This window comes from Rana temporaria, chromosome 12, assembly GCF_905171775.1.
Source record: "Rana temporaria chromosome 12, aRanTem1.1, whole genome shotgun sequence".
Lineage (NCBI taxonomy): Eukaryota > Metazoa > Chordata > Amphibia > Anura > Ranidae > Rana > Rana temporaria.
This window is the reverse complement of record NC_053500.1, coordinates 91,951,365-91,974,532: the sequence shown is the minus strand read 5'-3', so window position 1 is coordinate 91,974,532 and position 23,168 is coordinate 91,951,365. Positions and strand designations below refer to the sequence as shown.

The 23,168-nt window shown below is 47.4% G+C and overlaps 1 protein-coding gene across 3 annotated transcripts in view; it reads left to right on the top strand.

Moving 5' to 3' along the window:
- The window catches only part of RETREG3 (reticulophagy regulator family member 3), a 493,168-nt gene extending 472,470 nt beyond the window's left edge, over nucleotides 1-20,698 (top strand). For all 3 annotated transcript variants that reach the window (XM_040331843.1, XM_040331841.1, XM_040331842.1), the window contains one exon: nucleotides 19,991-20,698. In XM_040331843.1, the coding sequence (XP_040187777.1) occupies nucleotides 19,991-20,430 (440 nt within the window). In that variant the 3' untranslated portion in view covers nucleotides 20,431-20,698. The remainder of the gene's footprint in view (nucleotides 1-19,990) is intronic.
- The last annotated feature ends 2,470 nt before the right edge of the window (nucleotides 20,699-23,168 follow it).

Here is a 23,168-nt window from a genome sequence, read left to right as displayed (position 1 = left end):
GTTTTCTGTGGGCAGGAAAGCACCCGCGCCTGAACCGGGGTATGCTCTCCAAACCCAAACTATACGTCGGTATAGCCCTGACAGATATCCGCACGTACTACCGGGCCGCTCACCTTAACAGATTGCTAGACTGGTGCAGACACTAAACTAAATAGAATAGGCCCAGAGCCTAGTGCCCCTCCACAGGGCTCCCTGGTGCCACTTGGACTTGCCCCCGGAACTGAGACGGCACCCCCTGATAGGCACGACTACGAAAGTGTGCGCACAGCTACTGACTGGGGCCCATTTCTCGACCCATAACTCTCACCTTAGACCGGTGATAGGCCACACCCGCTTCCCCCCTGGCCTGCGGGACAGGACATTTTTAGAGCTACGGGACGCAGGGCTGCACCAAGCATCACATTTCAATAACGGGGACAAATGGAAGGGACCCACGGAATTCATGAATCCTTTAGGCCTTTATGGCCTGGACTACATGAGAGCTCTGCAACTCAGCCACTTCCTGGGGAGTTTACCACCACCTGACGACACACACCGCCCTCCCACAACGTTTGAAGACCTATGTACTGATTCCGGGATCCTCACTCACGCACTCTCGTTGACTTACAATATACTGAATACACCGCCGGCGGGCGACCCGATCCCCTGTCGGTAAGTGGGAGAGGGACCTGAACTGCCACTTTACTAGTAGCATGAGGCAACACATACTTACTTTTACCCACAAATCGTCCCTAAGCTCGCGGGCGCAGGAGACGAACTACAAAATCCTGACCCGTTGGTACGAGACGCCAGCACTGCTACATAAATTATTCCCTACATCATCGGATCGGTGCTGGCGGTGTCAAAAAGAGAGGGGTACCTCTTACATGTGTTTTGGTCCTGCGACCTGATACAGGGCTTCTGGAAAGAAGTCCGACGCATAACCCAGAAGTTCACTGATCGTATCTTGGAGGATGACCCGGCGTTCTTTTTGCTGCACGCAGCGGTCTTCCCGGTGCTGGTCTATAAGAAATCGGTGGTGCGCCACCTGTTAGACGTGGCTAAGGCCTGCGTCCCGCTGTGCTGCAAGTCCCAACACCGCCAGCTGTGGCTCAGTGGCTTAGGCGAGTAGACGAAATCGGTCGAATGGAGGACTTGTTCCTCGCCAGTCAACAAAGAGAGGAGACATACACAGAGACCTGGCGATTATGGAACATGTTCTGACTAGGGACGGGGCCCTCAGGGGTGAGTCCCTGGAGACTGGTCGGGACGACCCGCATGCAGAGGCCCCGACGCCAGACGCGTAGGACTCAGAGACAGGGTCTTTGGCGATGTGGCCACGTTGAGCTTCACCCAGCCCCATGACTCGCACTCATCCCCCCCCCCCACCTATTTTTCATTCTCCTTTTTATGCTCTATCTTCTCTCTTCCCCTGTTCTTAACAAGGGGGTATTCATTGTACCCCCCTCACCCTGTCCCTTCACTTTTCTCCTCTGTCTCTCCTTTTCTCTTAGACTTCACCTTTGGAAAATGCGGAGCGACTGGCCCTGCTGACCCTAGACACTCAGGAAGGACACACTGCTGTCCACTTGGCCTTCCTCCGGCACGGGCACATGCTCCCCCACGCGCACCTTACCTGGGCCCCATGGGGTCGCAGGCGATTCGCCACCCTGCCTGGGATCTGCCATGGACCCTTACACTTATGCTTGTTTACTATATCCCTTTGTGCGATGCCTCTTAGCAAGTACCTTCCAAAATGGGGTCATTTGGGGGGGTGGTTTTATTCTCGCTGGACATTTTAGGGCCTCCATGACTGTGATGGGTAGTGAGGAGTAAAATCAAAATTTTACACCTTTAGAAAGCCTGAAGGCGGTGCTTCGTTTTTGGGGTCCGATTCGCATCTAGGCTCCCACAAAGTCTCACATGTGGTATCCCCGTACTCAGGAGAAGCAGAATGTATTTTGGGGTATAATTTCACATATGCCCATAGCATGTTTGAGCAATATATCATTTAGTTACAACTTTGTGAAAGAAAAAATATTTTCTCGACACTTGTGGCAAAATATAAACTATTCCATGGACTCAATATGCCTCTCAGCAAATAGCTTTAAGTGTCTTCTTTTCAAAATTGGCTAATTTGGGGGGGGGGGGGTTGTGCTATCTTGACATTTCATTGCCTCCGAAACTGCAATAGGTAGTGAGGAAGTGAATCACCATTTTACACCCTTCTTTACAACTTTGTGCAAAAAAAAAAAGTTTGTAATTTTCCCGAAACTTGTGGCAAAGTAAAAAATATTTCATGAACTCAACATGCCTCTCGGAAAATATCTTGGGGTGTCTACTTTCCAAAAAAGGGTCATTTGGGGGGGTTTTGAACTGTCTTGGCATTTTATTGTGCATAAACACTTAAAGGGGTTGTAAAGGTAAAAAAAATGTTTCCCTAAATAGCTTCCTTTACCTTAGTGCAGCCCTCCTTCACTTACCTCATCCTTCGATTTTGCTTTTAAATGTCCTAATTTCTTCTGAGAAATCCTCACTTCCTGTTCTTCTGTCTGTGACTACACACAGTAATGGGGGGGGGGGGGCGAGCAGGCAGGTCAGGACACTCTCTACTTTGCAGATAGAGAAAGGAGCTGTGTGTAATTGGGCATTCTGACACTCCTGCTCGCCCCCCCCCCCCCAACTTCAAGAGGCTTTCTCCACACCAGGGAGAAAGCCTTGCATTACTGTGTGTAGTTACAGACAGAAGAACAGGAAGTGAGGATTTCTCAGAAGAAAAAAGGACATTTAAAAGCAAAATGGAAGGATGAGGTAAGTGAAGGAGGACTGCACTAAGGTAAATGAAGCTATTTAGGGGAAAAAAATGTACCTTTACAACACCTTTAACCACTGCTCACTGCCGAATAACGGCGGCAGGGCGGTTCCTTTACTCTGGAAGGACATTGTATAACGTCCTCCCAGAATCGCGCTCCTGCATGCACACGGGAGTCTCCGGAGGACCCGGCGCATCACAGTTCACGGTAAATCGCCACTAATAGTGGCCGTTTACCACGTGATCGATTCGTCCAATGACGGAGCGATCACTTGTAAACAAACCAGCGTCATGTGATGACGCCGGTTTCTCTCCCCCTCTCTGTACCGATCGGTACAGTGTGAGAGGAGAGGGAGAGAGAGCGGGCTGTGCAATACTCTGCCAATACCCTGTGCAATACTCTGCCAATACCCTGTGCAATACTCTGCCAATACCCTGTGCAATACTCTGCCAATACCCTGTGCAATACTCTGCCAATACCCTGTGCAATACTCTGCCAATACCCTGTGCAATACTCCGCAATACCCTGCAATACTCCGCAATACCCTGCAATACTCTGCAATACACACTTCCCACCGTCATATGACATTCTTGACTTTGTGCGGGGATATCTGAATAATGCCTGCAGCTACAGGCATCATTCAGATATCGGTATTTTCTCCAGTCATCTTCCAGGACGGCACACCTGAGAGAGAGATGACGGTCCCACCTGACAGGAAACACAATCAACAACAGAGTTTAAAAGGCCCCACCCTTCCCTCTGTCCCTCAGTTATTGATTGTGTTTCCCACAGGATGGCAGTAAAAAAACACTTTGTTTTAGTCTATTTTATTTAATTCATTTATTTTATTCCCCCCCCCCCCCCCCCTCCAAGGTGCCTAGTTCTCAAGCAGCCAGTGGTGGATGCAGAGCTGGCAGGAGGGGGGGTTTCTAGTTAGGACACAGGAGGAGGGTTAGTAATAGAGTTTTCCTCCTGAGTCTTCTGGCAGGTTTAGGACGCGGTGAGGCTGTCCTTTTCTCCAGGGATCTGTTATCCCACTCCTCTCACATACCTGACAGTGGCTGATGGTGTGGAGAGACCGCTCGTTTACCCCCCCACGGGGGCAGCAGATGCCGCAGGAAGCCGAGGATTCCCTTCGTATTTGCTGCGCGGCTGACGGCGTCTCTTGGATGCAAGTGCTCATGTTCGTCGGCTGGACGGCACGCGTGTGAGGTCATTTTCTGCGCGCCGGACCATGGCAAAATGGCGTCGGTCGCGCGGCATATTTAAACCGGGAGCTGTGTCGGAGCGGGGGTCCACGATCCGGTGTCCTCCACATACCCAAGTGATACCTCAGGTGGTGGAGCAACTGCAAGGGCATGGAGAAGGAGGATGGATCAACCCATGCAGTGCCAGAAGTCGCCACAGGGGGTGAATGACTCAGCTGGTGGGGGGAAGAGCGTTTGGGGTAGCCCTATTCCCTGTTCCCCCCCACAAGGTACCCTGAGGGTTCAGCATGGGAATGCCTTTAAGGGCTTTTATCTTCTTTATTTTACAGAATCTGAATGCCCTGCCCAGGAGACAACCAGTAGGTCCCAGGGAAAAGCCGCCAGTAAATCCAAGCGCTGTGGCAATTGTGGTGACAAGCTCCCACAGGCGCATACAAAGCCTTTGTGCTTTAAATGTTTATACAAGTTAGCAGGCAAGGAAACAGCACAGACTATGAAGGAGTGCCGGGCATTAGTCTGAAATGCTCGCCGCCCTTCAGTCATTTAAAGCCACGCTAGGGAAGAGGGAGGAAGCCCTAATAGGTAGGGAAAGTTCCCCCTCTCTGACAGGTACCCAGGCTAGTGTTGCGGATTCTCAGCCGACTCTGGGCGATTCTGATGAAGAGCCAGAAGCCTCGGACCAAAGTTCTCCAGAGGAAGGCGAGGAGTCAGACCAGGATAGTCTCTATGAGGCCAGACCTGGGGGACACCTCTTTGCAGTGGAGGACATGGAGGATCTCCTCGGGGCTATTTATTTTTGCGAGGATATTCAGCCACCGCCTACCCAGGTCTCAGCGCAGGATACACTATACAGGGGACTGGTTCTAAAACTTAAAACCTGGAAGCGTAGGTGTCCCTTTAAAATGGAGGAAGAAGACAGATTTTTTAAAGTTCCGCATCTCGATGCCTCATTAGCCCAGGTATCCAAACATTCAGATTTGCCCTTCGAAGATTCCGGGAACATCCGGGATCCAATGGATAAAAAATCTGAAACCTTACTTCGTAGGGCTTGGGACGCCAATGCTGCTGCCATGAGCCCAGCTTTGGCCTCCGCCTGTGTCGCCATAAATGCGGACTCATGGGTCCGTAGATTGATAGACCATGTGGCACAAAAGAGTAAATCTAAGGAGGTGTTAGATTCTCTGGAACTGGTCGGTAAGGCAGTGTCTTTTTTGGCAGATGCTGCAGTGGAAACAGTGAGAACAACTGCCAAATCAGCAGCCCTTCTAAATTCAGCAAGACAAGCTATTTGGGTAAAGACGTGGGATGGGGATTTCACATCCAAGTCTCGTCTTTGTGGAATTCCCTTTGAGGGATCCCTGCTCTTTGGTTCTGATTTAGAGCAAGTTCTAGCTCGCTCCACAGAAAAAGGCAAAAAGTTCCCTGCAAAATCCAAAAAAGATAAAGGCAAGAAATTTTTTCGAGGCCCCCCTTCTAAAAAATGTTTCAAGGGATCTTTTCAAAGAGCCTAAGAAAAAGTGGGGATTTGGTAGAGGCAAGGAAAAAGGAGGGATCCTTTTTTCCGGACCTGCTACTTCCAACAAAGAAGCCAAATGACGCCAGCATAAAGGTTGGCGGAAGGCTCAGGTGGTTTCTCCCGCAGTGGGAAAAGATCACTTAGAGCCCCTACATTCTCGGTTTAATAAGGGAGGGATACAAGTTGGAATTCCTGTCTCCCCCGCCTCCCAACTTTATCCTGACTCATCTCCCCAAAGATCCATTTAAAGCAGGGGGCCTTTTAGAGAGTGTCCAGCAACTAGCGGAACAGCAGGTCATCATTCCTGTCCCAGTAGATGAAATCGGCCAGGGGTTTTACTCCCACATATTTGTGGTACCAAAACCATCCGGAAAATTCCGGCTGATTATAAATCTACGGAAACTAAACCAATATCTGGTTTACATCAAGTTCAGGATGGAGAGCATCTACACAGTCAGAAGACACCTCCAAGAAGGGGTCTTTATGATTACTTTGGATCTAAAGGATTCTTACCTGCATGTTCCCATTTCCCAGAAACATCAGAAGTTCCTGAGGTTTGCAGTGCAGACGAGGCAGGGCGTCCGACACTGGCAGTTCAAGGCTCTCCCCTTCGGCCTGGCGTCCAGTCCAAGAATTTTTACCAAAGTTCTAGCTGAGGTGGTGTCATTCCTACACCTCCAGGGGATAGCCTTGATCCCATATTTGGATGACATGCTTATTTTCAGTCCGGTCTTGGAACAGCTCCAGACAGACCGACACAAGGTGGTGTCCACACTAGAATATCCAGGGTGGCTGGTCAGCAAAGAAAAATCCTCCCTAGATCCTGCACAGTCCAAGGTGTTCCTAGGGTACCGGGTGGACTCGGTGAACCAAAGGATCTTTCTACCCCAAGAAAAGATCTCCAAAGTACACAGAGCAGTTTCCGCTCTACTTGGTACCAGAGAGGTCTCTCTAAGGACCATGATGAGAGTGCTGGGGCTCATGTCATCCTGCATCCCAGCGGTTCACTGGGCCCAGTTCCATTCCCGAAAACTCCAGGGATTCCTTCTCTCCTCGGAAAGGAGAAGAGAATCCCTGGACATATCAGTGTCCCTTTCAGAAGAGGCAAGGAACTCCCTAGACTGGTGGCTCAATGCAGACAACCTGTCAGTATGTCGGTCCTGGACCCAACAGAATCCATTGATTCTGACTACAGACGCAAGCGCCTGGGGCTGGGGAGCTCATATAGGAGATCTCTTTGCCCAGGGCTCTTGGGACGGGGAGCAGAGCAAAGCCTCCTCCAATTTCAGGGAGCTGTTAGTGGTCGGAAAAGCTCTAAGGTATTTCAAAGACCAGGTCCAAGGAAGGGAAGTACAGATTTTCTCGGACAATGCAGTAGCTGTGTCCTAATTAAATCATCAGGGGGGAACAAGGTCCAGCAGGCTGATGAAACTGACTCAGGAGATCCTGGAGGACGTGGAGAAAATCATTCTCTCAGTTTCGGCAGTACATATAAGAGGGTCCCTCAACATTCAGGCAGACTTCCTCAGCAGACAGCCCATTCATCAGGGAGAGTGGGAGCTGAACAAGGAGGTTTTCTCTCTGGTAAGCCAACACTTTGGCAAACCAGAAATAGACTTATTTGCCTGCAAGAAGAACAGGAAAGTCCACAAAAGTACTTCTCTCTCACCAGAGATCAGGATACCGACAGGATAGATGCCCTGGCACAGAAATGGGAGTTTACCCTAGCATATGCATTCCCTCCCCTGTCACTCATTCCCTGGGTACTGCAGAAGCTATACAGATCAAAAGGATGCTTTATTCTGATCGCTCCCTGGTGGCCGAAGCGAGCATGGTTCCCCCCCCCCTTTTAAGCGGTGGTCAGTGGCTCCTCCGCTGCATCTCCCGTCCAGACGTGATCTCCTCTCCCAGGGACCAGTGTTACACCCCGATCCGGACTTTCTTTCCCTGACGGCATGGTGTTTGAGAGGGAGATTCTCAGGCGTAGGGGATGCTCGGAAAAAGTGATTGACACACTCCTGCAGAGTAGGAAGCCAGTCACAAGGAAAATATATGCTAAGATGTGGAAGGTCTTCTCTCGCTGGGCTCAGTCTAGAGAAGGTTCTCCCCAAATAATCCCAATGGTTCTGGATTTCCTCCCAAGATGGGGTTGACCAGGGCCTAGCAGTAAATACACGCCAAGGGTCCAGGTTGCAGCCTTGTCAGTATTCTTTGACCAGAGGCTGGCCCTGAACCCACTGGTAAAAAGGTTTTTGACGGCCAGGGAAAGGGTAACCTCAGTAAAGACAATCAGGTTCCCGCCTTGGGATTTATCCCTGGTACTAGATGCTTTAACCAAGGAACCTTTTGAGCCGGTGGCTCAAATTTCCGTTAAATTTATTTTACTTAAGATGGCTTTCCTTCTGGCAATCACCACAGCCAGAATAGTTAGTGACTTGCAAGCTCTGACTATAATAGAGCCTTTTTTTTTGCTCCTAGAGGATAGGGTAAGCCTCAGACAGGATCCGTTATATTTACCAAAAGTGACCTCTGAGTTTCACAATTCACAGGAGATTGTTCTCCCCTCCTTTTGTCAGAACCCTAAAAATGACAAGGAGGCAAGGTTTCATTTACTAGACGTTAGAAGGTGTCTTCTAGCCTATTTAGATTGAGTGTTTTCAGGAGATCAAATCATTTGTTAATTAATTTCTCCGGTCAAAAGAAAGGGCTTCAAGCCTCTAAACCAGGGGTGGGGAACCTGCGGCCCGCAAAATCATTCCATCCGGCCCCCCATGGGATCGTAAAACAGCGCCGCCGATTGTCACTATGGAGCGGAGTAAATGTATTGCTAAACACACTGACAATGAATGAATGATCATGGCGATCATTCATTCATTGTCCGTGTGTTTAGCAATACATTTACTCCGCTCCTGCGGCCCGCCCCTGTTAGCCGGCGCCAGCTTCCAGCCAATAGCATTTACTCCGCTCCTGCGGCCTGCCCCTGTTAGCCGGCGCCAGCCTCCAGCCATTGCACTGCAGCTGGTGAGCTGCTCCCCTTGGTTTACAGCCCCGCCCGGCGGCGTGACGTCACTCACGGCGGGCGGGGATTACCATTCATGGCTGGCTGGGATGGCACTGATGGGAGGAGCATAGAGAGGACAAGCCAGCGCCACCGACGAGGAACCATTTCCAGCAGCAAGTAAGGCAGCCATAAATATGCTGACAGCATCATGACATACAGCGTTTTAATATGCAGCATGTCGGGGGGGGGGGGGGGAAATGTCTTGCACTGGTCATGGTAACTTATGTATTAATGTCCTGTGCAGGACATTTACCCCCCTCCCCCCGCCGCTATGCTGCATATTAAAAAAATCACAGACAGTCATCAAAGTTAATAATCTTCAGACTGCATCATTCTGTATGCAGTCTGAAGATTATTAACTGTGATGACTGTCTGTGATTTTTTTAATATTCAGCATGGCGGCGGGGGGAGGGGGTAAATGTCCTACCTACACAGTTGCACTGGTCATAGTAACTCATGTATTAATGTCCTGCACTGTGAGTTACCATGACCAGTGCAGGACATTTACCCCCTCCCCCCATGCTGCATATTAAAAAAAAATCACAATGTCATTAGGGGAAAGTTCTTATCTTTATTCAGCAGTTCTGAGTCCCGACAATCTAATCTCCCCACGTCCTCTTCTATACAGATACCCTGGCTGAGTAATGTAATTGCCGAGAACCTCTGCACAAGGATTACTCCGCCTGAGCCCGAAAACCGTCAAATAGTCCCTGCAGAGTAATCCTTGTGCTGCTGATCCCGGCAATTACATTACTCAGTGTATCTGTATAGAAGAGGACATTGGGGCTCAGATTAAATTGTCCCAACTGCTGTATAAGGATAAGAACTTTCCCCTACCAACTTTAACTACTAGTGTTCCTCCACCAGCTAAGCCACAGTACAGTTTGAATCATGTGTCCAGGTTGAAGGTGGAAGGAGACCCGGACACATGATTCAAACCCCCGTACTGTCCGGGTTGATCCCGTACAGGTGGCAACCCTAGGTAAATGTCCTGCACTGGTCAATGGTCATGGTAACTCATGTATTAATGTCCTGCACAGTGCAGGGTGCTGTCTAATGTAAAGGGGTCCAGTGATGCAGGGTGCTGTGTAGTGTAAAGGGTCCAGTGATGCAGGGTGCTGTGTAATGTAAAGGGTCCAGAGGTACAGGGTGCTGTGTAATGTAAAGGGGTCCAGTGATGCAGGGTGCTGTGTAATATAAAGGGGTCCAGTGATGCAGGGTGCTGTGTAATGTAAAGGGGTCCAGTGATGCATGGTGCTGTGTAATGTAAAGGGGTCCAGTGATGCAGGGTGCTGTGTAATGTAAAGGGGTCCAGAGGTGCAAGGTGCTGTGTAATGTAAAGGGGTCCAGTGATGCAGGGTGCTGTGTAATGTAAAGGGGTCCAGTGATGCAGGGTGCTGTGTAATGTAAAGGGGTCCAGTGATGCAGGGTGCTGTGTAATGTAAAGGGGTCCAGTGATGCAGGGTGCTGTGTAATGTAAAGGGGTCCAGAGGTGCAAGGTGCTGTGTAATGTAAAGGGGTCCAGTGATGCAGGGTGCTGTGTAATGTAAAGGGGTCCAGTGATGCAGGGTGCTGTGTAATGTAAAGGGGTCCAGTGATGCAGGGTGCTGTGTAATGTAAAGGGGTCCAGAGGTGCAAGGTGCTGTGTAATGTAAAGGGGTCCAGTGATGCAGGGTGCTGTGTAATGTAAAGAAGTCCAGTGATGCAAGGGGGGCACGTTTAATCCCCGCTAGTGGTCGAATAAAGGGTTAAATGCAACTGTGTATCGCTGCTGCCGAAGCGCCCCCCCCTGAAAAAATTTCAGCGGACGCCCATGATCTGCGGAGCTGTCAGAAGGAGCCCTACTTCTGACAGTGTGAGTCACAGCAGATTGTGTTTTGGGGATTGGGGGAATCGCATTGTGGGCATTGTGTTTTTGTATCTACCATGACACAAAAACTTATACGTCTGGCATGCATTTTTTTCCAGGGCTGCTTTGCATTCCCAGTCAGGACCAACTCAGAGGATAGTCAGTGCCAGGGAGGCGAAAGTGTTAACACACACTGGATAGTTAGTTATTAAAACTATAAAAAGTGGTGTGCGATCATATAAATGGCGACTACAAAGAAAAGAAAAATTTATGCAGAGTGTCGAGTTTTCCAAGAGAAATGGACAAATGATTATTTTTTTGTTGAAGTCAAAGGCAAACCTGTGTGCCTAGTTTGTGGCGATGCATTAGCAGTAATGAAAAAAGTGAATCTGGAGCGTCATTACAGCTCAAAACATGCTAAACTCAGCAAATTGGGAGGCCAATTGCGCCTGGATAAAATCAATGCTCTTCAGCGGAGTTTGGAATCACAACAAGCCACTTTCACTAGACCTCGTTATGACAGAGACAACGTTATTCAGACGAGTTATGTAGTGAGTGAGCTAATCGCAAAGAAGCTCAGGCCTCATGTAGAGGGAGAGTTTGTGAAAGAGTGCATGGTTGCTGCTGCGGAGTTGTTAGCGCCAGACAAAGTAAAATTGTTTCAGAGTGTTAGTTTGTCTCAGAGAACCGTCTCAGAACGGATTACTGACTTGGCACAAGATATTGAAAAAACATTGAAGGATTCTGCAGGAGATTTCCAATTTTTCTCTCTGGCTTGTGACGAGACAACGGACATAACAAATACTGCTCAACTGGCTGTTTTTGTTCGTGGGATAACTGCAGAGTTTGACATAAGAGAGGAACTGCTTTCACTGGAAGCTATGCATGACACTACAAGAGGTGAGGACTTGTTTGAGAGACTTGTTTTATCAATGAAAAAACTTGAGCTAACTTTTGAAAAGTTAAGTGGCCTTACTACAGATGGAGCTCCAGCCATGGTTGGCTCACAAAAAGGGTTAGTTGCCTTTGTCAAGAAAGAACTGAGTCGTCTCAATCTTGATCCAAATGATTTAATTATATGCCACTGCATCATACACCAAGAAAGTCTCTGTGCACAATCGTTGCGATTCAACAATGTGATGTCAACTGTAGTGTCATGCATACATTTGATCAAAACCAGAGGGTTTAACAGCCGCCAGTTTAAGGAGTTACTAAGTGATCTTGACTCTGAGTATGGTGATCTTGTTTATCACCGTGAAGTGCGGTGGCTGAGTCGCGGGAACATGCTCAGGAGGTTTTACGAACTGCAGAATGAAGTCAAGCAGTTCATGGAGATGAAGGGAAAACCTGTCATGGAACTCACCGATAGCAAGTGGCTGTGTGATCTAGCATTCATGGTGGACGTTACCAAGTACCTCTCAGAGCTGAACGTCAAGCTGCAGGGCCCCAACCAGCTTCTCAGCTCACTGCTTTCAAACGTTAAATAATTTGAAGGTAAATTAAGGTTGTGGAAAGTACAACTCGAGAAGAATAACACTGTGCATTTCCCCACTCTGGAAGGACAAAAGCCTTCTACGACACAAGAATATGCCGGTGAATGTGCAAAACTAATTAAGGCATTTAATGAAAGATTCAAGGATGTGAAAAGTAAACAAATGGAATTGAACATTGTGAAGGATGCTTCAGTTTAAATCCTCCCTGCTAAGTAATATTGTGTGTGTGTGTTAAGTGTAACAGGTGGTTTCAGGTGGGACTAATTTCTCTGCTAACAAACTATTGATATGTTAATGACCCTTCCTCAGCCAGCTCCCTATTTCAAAGAGTTAATTGACTCTCTTGTGTGTATTGTTATAAATGTTAATTGATAAAGGAATGTGTCTGATCAGGTTAAACATAGCGGAGCCGAACCGGCTAGATACTGATTAGTTCAAAGAGATATCCTTATTTCAAAGGATCTGTATTGAAGACCCCCCACTGTGTGAGGGGGGTGGAGATTGTCATTGTAACAGTTGTAACCACATATAAGCTCTGTGTTATACCATTAAAAGCCTGTCTTGTTCCAGCAGTAAGCTCTGACTCATGTGTGGCTTATTTTTGGGCGATTCCAGGAATATCCCCCCTCGTGGAATATTGGGGTGATTTTCTTTATGGGAAGAAGGGAAGACTTCGACAGGGATATCATTCTAATACCGTCACAAACATCTTTGCTACACCTTTCAATGTGGAACCAGCTGATTTGCCTGATAACCTACAACACAAAATAATTCAGCTGCAAAGCGATGATGTGCTGAAAGCTAGGCTCCCACTGCTTGAGTTCTACAAGCATTACATAAGTAATGATGAATTCCCAACTTTGAGAAGACATGCATTAAAATATGCATCTGTGTTTGGAACAACTTACTGCTGCGAGCAGTTCTTTTCCAAACTTACCATCGCAAAGAGTCGACTGCGCTCCAGACTGACCGACGCAAACCTGGAAAACCAGTTGCGAGTAGCAACATCATCAATATCGGCCAACATCACACACCTCGCCAAAGAGAAGCAGTTCCAGCCATCACATTAGCGGTTAGTTAATTAAATGTTTGACCAAATATGTGGTGACAGTTCATGTCCTTGTTTATTGACAGCCTTATTTTTTTTACATGTCCATTGTTTTTCCTTTGTTCTTTATTTGTAAAAATGGAGTATATAAATAAAGATTATACAAAAAAAATGTTTGACCAAATATAACAGGCTAATTTTTAAGTTGATCATTTTGTACGGCCCCCGAATGATGTTACAAAAATCCAAATGGCCCTTGGCAGAAAAAAGGTTCCCCACCCCTGCTCTAAACCTACGATAGCCAGGTGGATTAAACAGACTATCGCAGTAGCTTATGAACAGTCAGGAAAACCTGTTTCATCTCATATTAAAGCTCACTCAACCAGATCTCTGGCAACCTCCTGCAGAGTTCGCCAGAGATCAGCAGAGCAGCAACTTGGACGAGCCAAAATACTTTCCTGATCTCAGGACTTGGCAATCGTCAGGAAGGTCCTACAGGCGGTGATCCCACCCTAAGGTAGGCCTGAAGTTCTTGCTCATCGTCTCAGGTGTACCATCCTCGAAGATGACTGGAGAAAAGTACCAGTTACACTTACCGGTAACGGATTTTCTAGGAAGTCTTTCAGGACGGCAGGCCTACTTCCCACCCTTAAATGTTGGTGATGTTTGTGTTCACAGAAGGTACCCTCTGACACCGGTGTGGGTCTATACTTTGTCATAACTGAGGGACAGAGGAAAGGGTGGGGCCTTTTAAACTCTGTTGTTGATTGTGTTTCTCAGGTGTGCCATCCTGGAAGACTTCCTAGAAAATCCGTTACCGGTAAGTGTAACTGGTACTTTTCAGCCGGCGATTCCCTACACCATAAGAACAATCATAGCGGTTGTTCCGCCGCTTGATCGTTCTTACGAGAGGTGAGAAGGGACATCCCCCCCCTCCCGCAGTCCTCCGGTTCTTCTACCGACTCACCGCTACGATCGAAGCCAGGATTGTTTTTTTTTTTGTTTTTTCAGGCTTCCCAGCCTAGAGGTGAGATGCGGGGTCTTATTGACCCCATATCTCACTGTAAAGAGGACCTGTCATGCCTTATTCCTATTACAAGGGATGTTTTCATTCCTTGTAATAGGAATAAAAGTGATCAAAAAAATTATTTTTGCGGGAATAAGTGTCAAACTAAAATAAAGTAAAATGAACAATAGAATATATATATATATATATATATATATAATTTTTTTTTTTTTTTTCGTAAAAAAAAGCTTTAGAAAAATTGCTGCGCAAAAACACTTTGCTAAAAAAAACATAATGTTTTGGGGTTCTATGTAATTTTCTAGCAAATAAATGATGATTTTTACACGTAGGAGAGAAATGACAGAATTGGCCTGGGTGCTCCAGAACGCCTGAAGGTGCTCCCTGCATGTTGGGCCTCTGTATGTGGCCACGCTGTGTAAAAGTCTCACACATGTGGTATCGCCATACTCGGGAGTAATAGCAGAATGTGTTTTGGGGTGTAATTTGTGGTATGTATATGCTGTGTGTGAGAAATAACCTGCTAATATGACAATTTTGTGAAAAAAATAAAGAAAAAAAATCTTGATTTTGCAAAGAATTGTGGGAAAAAACTACAACTTCAAAAAACTCACCATGCCTCTTTCTAAATACCTTGGAATGTCTTCTTTCCAAAAAGGGTCATTTGGGGGGTATTTGTACTTTTCTGGCATGTTAGGGTCTCAAGAAATGAGCTGTCAGTACTTCAGATGTGATACATTTTTAGATATTGGCACCATAGCTTGTAGACTCTATAACTTTGACAAAGACCAAATAATATGCACCAATTTGTACTTATTTTTACCAAAGATATGTAGCAGTAAAAATGTTGGCCAAAATGTATGAAGAAAAATTACTAATTTGCTAAATTTTATAACAGAAGCAAAGAAACATTCATTTTTTTACCGAATTTTCAGTCTTTTTTTCTCTAGCGCAAAAAATAAAAAACCCAACGGTGATTAAATACCACCAAAAGATAGCTTTAGTTGTGTGAAAAAAGGCCAAAAATGTAATTTGGGTACAATGTTGTATGAGTGAGTAATTGTCATTCAAAATGTGAGTGCACCGAAAGCTGAAAATTGGTCTGGAGGTTTAAGTGCCCGGTGGTCAAGTGGTTAAAGACAAAGCCCTTTCTGACACTTTTTGTTTACATGAAACAATATTTATTTTTTTGCTTGAAAATTACTTTGAACCCCCAAACATTATATATTTTTTTTATCGCAAAGGCCCTACAGAATAAAATGGTGGGTGTTGCAACTTTTTTTTCACACAGAATTTGCGCAGTGATTTTTGTGGAAAAAATGCTTTTTTTTATTTTTATTTTTATTTTATTTTTTAGTTTAACTACTTAACCCCCGGACCATATTGCTGGTCAAAGACCAGAGCACTTTTTGCGATTCAGGACTGCGACGCTTTAACTGACAATTGCGCGGTCGTGCGACGTGGCTCCCAAACAAAATTGGCGTCCTTTTTTTCCCACAAATAGAGCTTTCTTTTGGTGGTATTTGATCACCTCTGCGGTTTTTATTTTTTGCGCTATAAACAAAAATAGAGCGACAATTTTGAAAAAAAATAATTTTTTACTTTTTGCTGTAATAAATATCCCCCCAAAATATATAAAAAAACATTTTTTTTCCTTAGTTTAGGCCGATACGTATTCTTCTACATATTTTTCGTAAAAAAAATTCTCAATAAGCGTTTATTGATTGGTTTGCGCAAAAGTTATAGCGTTTACAAAATAGGGGGTATTTTTATGGCATTTTTATTAATATATTTTTTTTACTAGTAATGGCGGCGATCAGCGATTTTTTTTCGTTACTGCGACATTATGGCGGACACTTTTGACACATTTTTGGGACCATTGGCATTTTTATAGCGATCAGTGCTATAAAAATGCATTGGATTACTATAAAAATCCCACTGGCAGTGAAGGGGTTAACACTAGGGGGCGGGGAAGGGGTAAAGTATGTCCCTGGGTGTGTTCTTACTGTGGGGGGGGGGTGGCCTCACTAGGGGAAACACTGATCCTCTGTTCATACATTGTATGAACAGAAGATCAGCATTTCCCCCACTGACAGGTCCGAGAGCTGTGTGTTTACACACACAGCTCCCGGTCCCCGTTCTGTAACGAGCAATCGCGGGTGCCCGGCGGCGATCGCGCCCGCCGGGCACACGCACGGGAGTCGGGGGCGAGCGGGGGGCGCGCGCGCCTCCGGCGGCGCGCTAGCGCCCCCTAGTGGCCGCTCGAAGAGCAGACGTATAGCTACGGGCTCTCGCCCAGGAGAGCCCACCTGCCGCCGTATAATGACGGTAGCTGGTCGGCTAGTGGTTAATGCACTAAGTGGTGCAGGGCTCAATACACTATACACTATACACTGACCACTACACCCTGACCAATAACCCGCACACCACTACACTGACCACTACCCTGACTGCGCCCTGACTCCACTTTATCCTGCAACACATGTGACCTATCTGACCCCTACACTGACCCCCTGACACACCTACCTGACACATGCACTGATTCACGGTCATCCTGACTCCTACTTCCTGCACTACTCCAATTACACTGACCCACGTGACCATTACACTGCCGCCGTATAATGACGGTAGCTGGTCGGCTAGTGGTTAATGCACTAAGTGGTGCAGGGCTCAATACACTATACACTGACCACTACACCCTGACCAATAACCCGCACACCACTACACTGACCACTACCCTGACTGCGCCCTGACTCCACTTTATCCTGCAACACATGTGACCTATCTGACCCCTACACTGACCCCCTGACACACCTACCTGACACATGCACTGATTCACGGTCATCCTGACTCCTACTTCCTGCACTACTCCAATTACACTGACCCACGTGACCATTACACTGACCCACGTGACCATTACACTGACCCACGTGACTCCTACTACACTAACCTACCTTACACCTACTACACTAACCTACCTGACACCTACTACACTAACCTACCTGACACCTACTACACTAACCTCTACCTGACTCCTACACTGACCCACTTCACTCCTGCTTCCTGCACTACTCACATTACACTGACCCACCTGACCATTACATTGACCAGACACCAACACTGACTATTATACTGACTGACACACACTGACCCCTGACACGTACACTGACCCACCGACCTTACACCTACACTGACCTACTACACAGACCCACCTGACTCCTACAGAAGGAGTCCTACTTCCTGTAATACTCACACCCCCCCCCCCCCACAGCTCGGTGGAAATCCATCCTCCTCCGTACCTCTGTCTGGTCTTCGCCAGGACTCTCCTTAGCACATCCGGAATTGCTCATCTAGGTCAGCGTCATCCGCCCGCACCATGTATTACCGTTGGGCGGGAGGTCAGCTAACACGCTGCACCTCCATGCTCCGCTCTGCTAGACACGAAGCACCGAGCCAAAGGAGAGGGACAGGTGGAGGGGAAGACGGCTCACACTTCCAGTGGTTGTCTCCCGCCGCCATGTTCAGTGTTTCCCGGTGCACTGTGATTGGGCGTATGGCGGTCATGTGTGAAGGCGGGACTTCAAGAGTGATCGCGGACAGGCCAGCCCCATGCCGCACATGACCCCCATACGCCCAATCACAGGGTGCCAGACACTAAATATGGCGGCCAGAGTTCGGGGACACAGGAAGTGAAAATTAAGAGGAGGCACGGAATTGCGCCCCCCTAAATGTCGCGCGATATTATTTTGCGATTTGTACCCGCAAAAAAGTGAGTCTCCTGTAGGAGTACCACGTCAGCCTTCAGGGAGTTTTCTGCGAGCCCTCAGATTCTTTTGTACACCGCGATTACCAGCCATGAGAGAGGTCTAGGCTCCACTCCTCGGCTCACCCTGTAATCGGTAGTCCGTGCAGGGGTTACGAGGGTTACAGGGGGGGATCCGATCGCAGCGTCACCACATGTCGATGGAGTTTCACTGGCTCACGGAGCTTAGCAGCTTCTCCCGACCGACATCCTCATTGGGCCCCTCCCTCTCTGGCTCAGTTTGAGCTCTCTGAGCTCCTGGTCTCTAATCTCACAAACTGTTCCAGGATGAATCAAGGAATTGACCGATCGGATCCATTTGACACAGGCTATATCCTTAGATAAATGGTACCCGAGCCTCGCAAAGAAAACTTAAGATCCTGCGACAGTTTTGCCTGTAATGCGGCCTCCAGGCGCTGGAACCTACGAAGCGGAATCCTGGACACCACAGAGCTAAGGCATTCATACAGGGTGCTGTACAGGTCCAAGGGATTGGACCCTAAACAGGTCCAAGGGAGTGGACCCTAAAAATGAAAAGGGTACTCGGTCTTTGAACGTCCTCAAGTGACAGGAACCTGCCTTGAAGGTGAAGATTGGGCCCTTAGTTTCTAAGTGACTCTGCGCCTGAATGGCTAAGTAAAACCCCTTTATTATTATTATTGTTGGGTGTCCCAGTGATTGTAACAATCAGTCAAGCTAACTAAAAGCTGGACACCTGTGTGCGGTGACCATATAGGGGAGTTTTGGCCTAGCTGTGGGTGTTTGCAACGTGTACCTTTTTGTTTTCGCTCGAGTCTGGCTGTTTTTCTACCTGTATGATGGTGCACCATTTTGCCATTTCCCAGGGCGCACGTGGGTTCGCATGAGTGTGTGCCTTAGCAAAAGCGATGCATTGCTCGACAGTTTGTTTGCCTATAGCGCACATTACTCTTTTTGTGTCTAGTAAATGTCTTCAAAAAAGAGGAGTGGAACTAACACTACAGGGCAGGGAACACTTAGTAGTTCCTGGTGAACCTAGTCATATCCCTAGTGTTGTATCACCTAAAAGACCAGAGGCTTCCGGGCAATCTGAGCCACTGCGCCTATCTGGTATGGTGCCTACAGCCAACGTTGCTGCTTCACCCCATATTATCCAAAATCTAAATATATCCAAAAGATCTCCGGAGGGAATAGTTCTCTACTTCCTGTTAAGAAAAGCACCAGTTGTCCCTCGTCCAATGTCCCAGCGTCAGGGTGGTTCCGCCGCCAACAGGGTGCTAGGGCAAGGGGAAAGCCGCAGAGCCAGGGCCAAAAGAAGACTTGGGTCCAAGATTCTTCTAAAACCAGCACCAAGCCCTCCTTTTGAAGACGAGTGGGTCACCTCAATTATATCTTGCAAGCTAGAGTTGCGGGGGGTTCCCCCTCAGAGGTTTTTCAGATCCAGCATTCCCTCGGATCATCCAAAAATACATTTAATACTTCAAGCACTACATCATTTAGTGCATCAAGGAGGTACAGGTTCCTGTATCCGAAAAAGCGAACCTGTTTTACAGTTTAAAAACCTGCCTCTGAAACCCGGAAGTTGAGCTTCTATCACTGCTCTCCCTGGTTCACTCTAGCGGTGCCCGTGCTGCAGCTCACCTCTCCTGGATCTCTGGGTTACACAGCCGGCCCTCAACGTTCGTCTTCAGGTGGTCTGTGCTGTGAGGCTTGGGGCTGGTGGACAGTCCCTCGCCTCTGGCACTCTTGTCGATTGTCACTTCCCTGAGCACCCTACAGGCTCCGCTCCACCAAGGCAGTTTATTCCACCTTTAGGAGGTGGGATAGTCTCCTTTCCACCTCTCCTAGCTCGTGAGTGTTCCTGCAGTCCTTGTAAGTTCTTGTGAATTTCAATCCAGTCACTTGTATTTTTATTTTTTTACTGATTATTGGTCTGGATCTATATGCATCTCCTGGCAGCTGCAATATTTTTTTTTCTTGCCAATAAAGAACCTTTATCATATATTGAATTTCCATCATGGTTTATTATTCATCATCCTTTAGCTCAGCGCTTCACCATTTGTCTATAAGTAGATGAACAGTGCAGATAGGTCTGTTCCATATGTATGATCAAACAAAATACTAGCCCTCCTGTAGCAGGTGCTTTTCCATCTATATGATTTGCAAATTCACTAGACTATATATGTATGACTCATTGATATTTTTATCCTCTCTATAGATCTGGACCGCCACAGTGATCCAGAAGAATCTTTTGCTCGAGATCTCCCTGATTTTCCTTCCATCAATCCAGAGACAATGGGAATAGATGATGAAGATGATACCAGCATTGGGCTACCTCTTTCAGCCAGTCATCGTCATGTGTGCTCTGACCAGCTGTATGATGAGCAGGAGTCATCAGAGTCTGAAATACCACTTGCTTTTGCTGCTCAGCAAATCAAAGACAACCTTACCAACCTAGTCACAAAAGGGATGATACAAATGGCATTGGCAGGAGTCACCCAGCAAGCCTCTGGCTTTTTGGAAAACACAAACCCCAAAACATATCGGAGAAACTCGAGCTCTGAAATGGACACTGATGCAGAAGCTGATGACTTTGAGTTGCTGGACCAATCTGAGCTAAACCAGATGGATCCAACCAATCTGCGTGGCCAACAGTAATTTACTAGGAAGGTGCCAGCCTCTTGTGAACATTAACATTTCTCATTGTAAACCTGTATCTGTATGAGGTTTTCGTTTCTTAATGCAGGTTTGCCAGCCTGCTACTTTACCACAGTGAAGTGTGAACCAGAACCAATAGATTAGTCAGTCTAAAATGAAAGCTGCAGTGTTTTATATCTGAAATTCCTGCTGGATGTTGGACTGTGCAATTGGTTTAATTTTTCTCATAAATGTCCTATCTTAGGCTAGAGAACGCCTATATTTGTTATTAATGTAGAGTTTTTTTAAAAATATTTGGTGATTTAGCAGCATAGGGACACATTTTACATTCAGGTGTCTTAATTCATACCATGTGGTCCTTCTTTCCCCAATCATGGGAACAGAATCTAGACCGAGCACTTAAAGGGGTTGTAAAGGTAAAAGTTTTTTTACCTTAATGCATCCTATGCATTAAGGTAAAAAAACATATGACAGCACCGCCCCCCCCCCTGAAGCCCCGTTTTACTTACCTTACCCCTCGAAAGTCCCAGGCGCTTTCTCGACAGAGGCCTTGCTAGGGGGGTTCGGGGGTGCAGTCCGCACCCGGGTGACACCTGCTAGAGGTTTGACACCATCCTGACATTGAGGTATTTTTTGTTTTATTTTTAGGTGACACGCCCACGCCGCCGCGTGTGTGTCTGTTTGTTTGACTTTGTCCTCCTTCTTCCTCCACTCCCCTACTGAGCCAGCCAGCGAGCGGCGAGGCGAGCCTCAGCAGAGCTCAGCCTGTGCCTGTCACACTGCACTGAGTGATGATGTGACGTCAGTCACATCACACACAGTACTTTCAGTTTCTCCGCCCGTGCGGGGGGGGGGGGGGGGAGTGTCCACCGAACAGGTGCGGGGGAGGTGACCCAACAGATTACTGTATTTCTAGTCTCCGCCTCTGACATGATGTCATTCAGAGGCCGGGACAGGAAGAGAGAGAGAAAGAGAGGCACCGCGCGGGAACGTGCATGTTGCTGGGATTAGGTAAGTAAGCAATGGCAGACAGAGGAAAATATATGTTGCAGTGACTCTTTTCCAGCGCACAGGACTGGTTAATGTCTAATTCAGCACAAGGAAGTTAATGGACACTGCCATTGATCTCTAATGCAGTAGTGCCCAGTAGAAGTTAATTAACCCCCTTGTGCTGTATTAGTGGTCAGTGTCAGTGTTAAGCGATGCGCAAACTGTTGGCGCTATATAAATCCTGTATAATGATAATAATAATGAACCCATTCATGCTGCAATACAAAGGGGTAATTAACACTGACCACTAATACAGCACAAGGGGGTTAGATAACTTTTACTGGGCACTACTGCATTAGAGATCAATGGCAGTGTTCATTAACTCCTTGTGATGTAGGGCTTTAAAATAGCATTAATGCCACTGACCATCAATGCCAGGGGTTATTATTGCAGCTACTGCACCAATGCTTTGAATCATTGTGGAAATGGACATCAATGCTGACAATTATTTTTGAAGAAACTGACACCAATGCTGTGGATCATTGCAGAAACTGACACCAATGTTGGGCATTGTTGCTAACTGCCCATATTTCTACGGGCATCCCATAAAAACAGGCACTTTTTTCCCCGCCTGTAAATGCCTGTAGTAGCGGGAATGTGCCAGTAAAAAATAGCCGTGATCGGACTGGCTTGGAACTGTGCATGCACAGTTCTGGAGCGAGCCGAGCAGATCCTGTATTCGGCCAGCGGGGGGCGGATCTCACAGAGGTTATGCGGCGCTGGCGCGCTTTACTGGCGAGACGAGTCACAAGTGATTTATTTGCACATCCCACCAGGCGTGCCAGCATTTAAAAATCACTACCAGGAGCACTAGAGCAGGAGGCAGAGCAGCACTCAGCGGCGGAATGGAGGAGCCCTGCAATCCAGATTCCAAAGTCCACGGGGGTCAGGCGGAGTCAGGGACGAAGTGACAGCCCAGCTGACGGTGACAGCAGGTGATGGTGGCAGAGGGGGATGGAGCAGGTGGTATTGGTGGCAGAGGGGGATGGTGGCAGGGTGTGATGGTGCCAGAGGGGGATATAGCAGGTGGTATTGGTGGCAGGGTGTGATGGTGCCTGGTGGTGACAGAGGGGGATGGAGCAGGTGGTATTGGTGGCAGAGGGGGATGGAGGCAGGGTGTGATTGTGGCAGGTGGTGCTGGTTGCAGAGAGAGGGGGGTTGGTGGCAGAGAGAGGGTGATGGTGGCAGAGAGAGGGTGTTGGTGGCAGGGGGCGATTGGAGGCAGGGGGGCGATGGTGACAAGTGATGGAGGCAGGTGGTGATTGGACTAAATAATTTGCCCTAATTATGTCGAAAATAACAAAAATATGTTTTTTTGCTTTAATATCTACCTTAAAGGGGTTGTAAAGGATTTTTTTTTTCATAATAAGCATCCTTTACCTGCAGACATTCCTCTTTTCACTTCCTCATTGTTTGTTTTTGCTCAGAAGTTGCTCTATTTCTTCTCTGTTCTGTTCACTTCCTGCTTGGTCTGATTGTTACTCACCACCGTGAAGGGAGGTCAGTGACGTGCACGCCCCCTCCTGGGAACTACATCTGTGCGGCAGGACGCTCTCTACGTTTTAGAGACTTCAAGGAGGTGTGAATTACGGGGCGTGCCGCAATGCATACTGGGAAATGTAGTTCTTACATGAACGAGCGCTGCAAACCAGGAAGTGAATGAGAGAACAGAAACTAGAACACTGGAG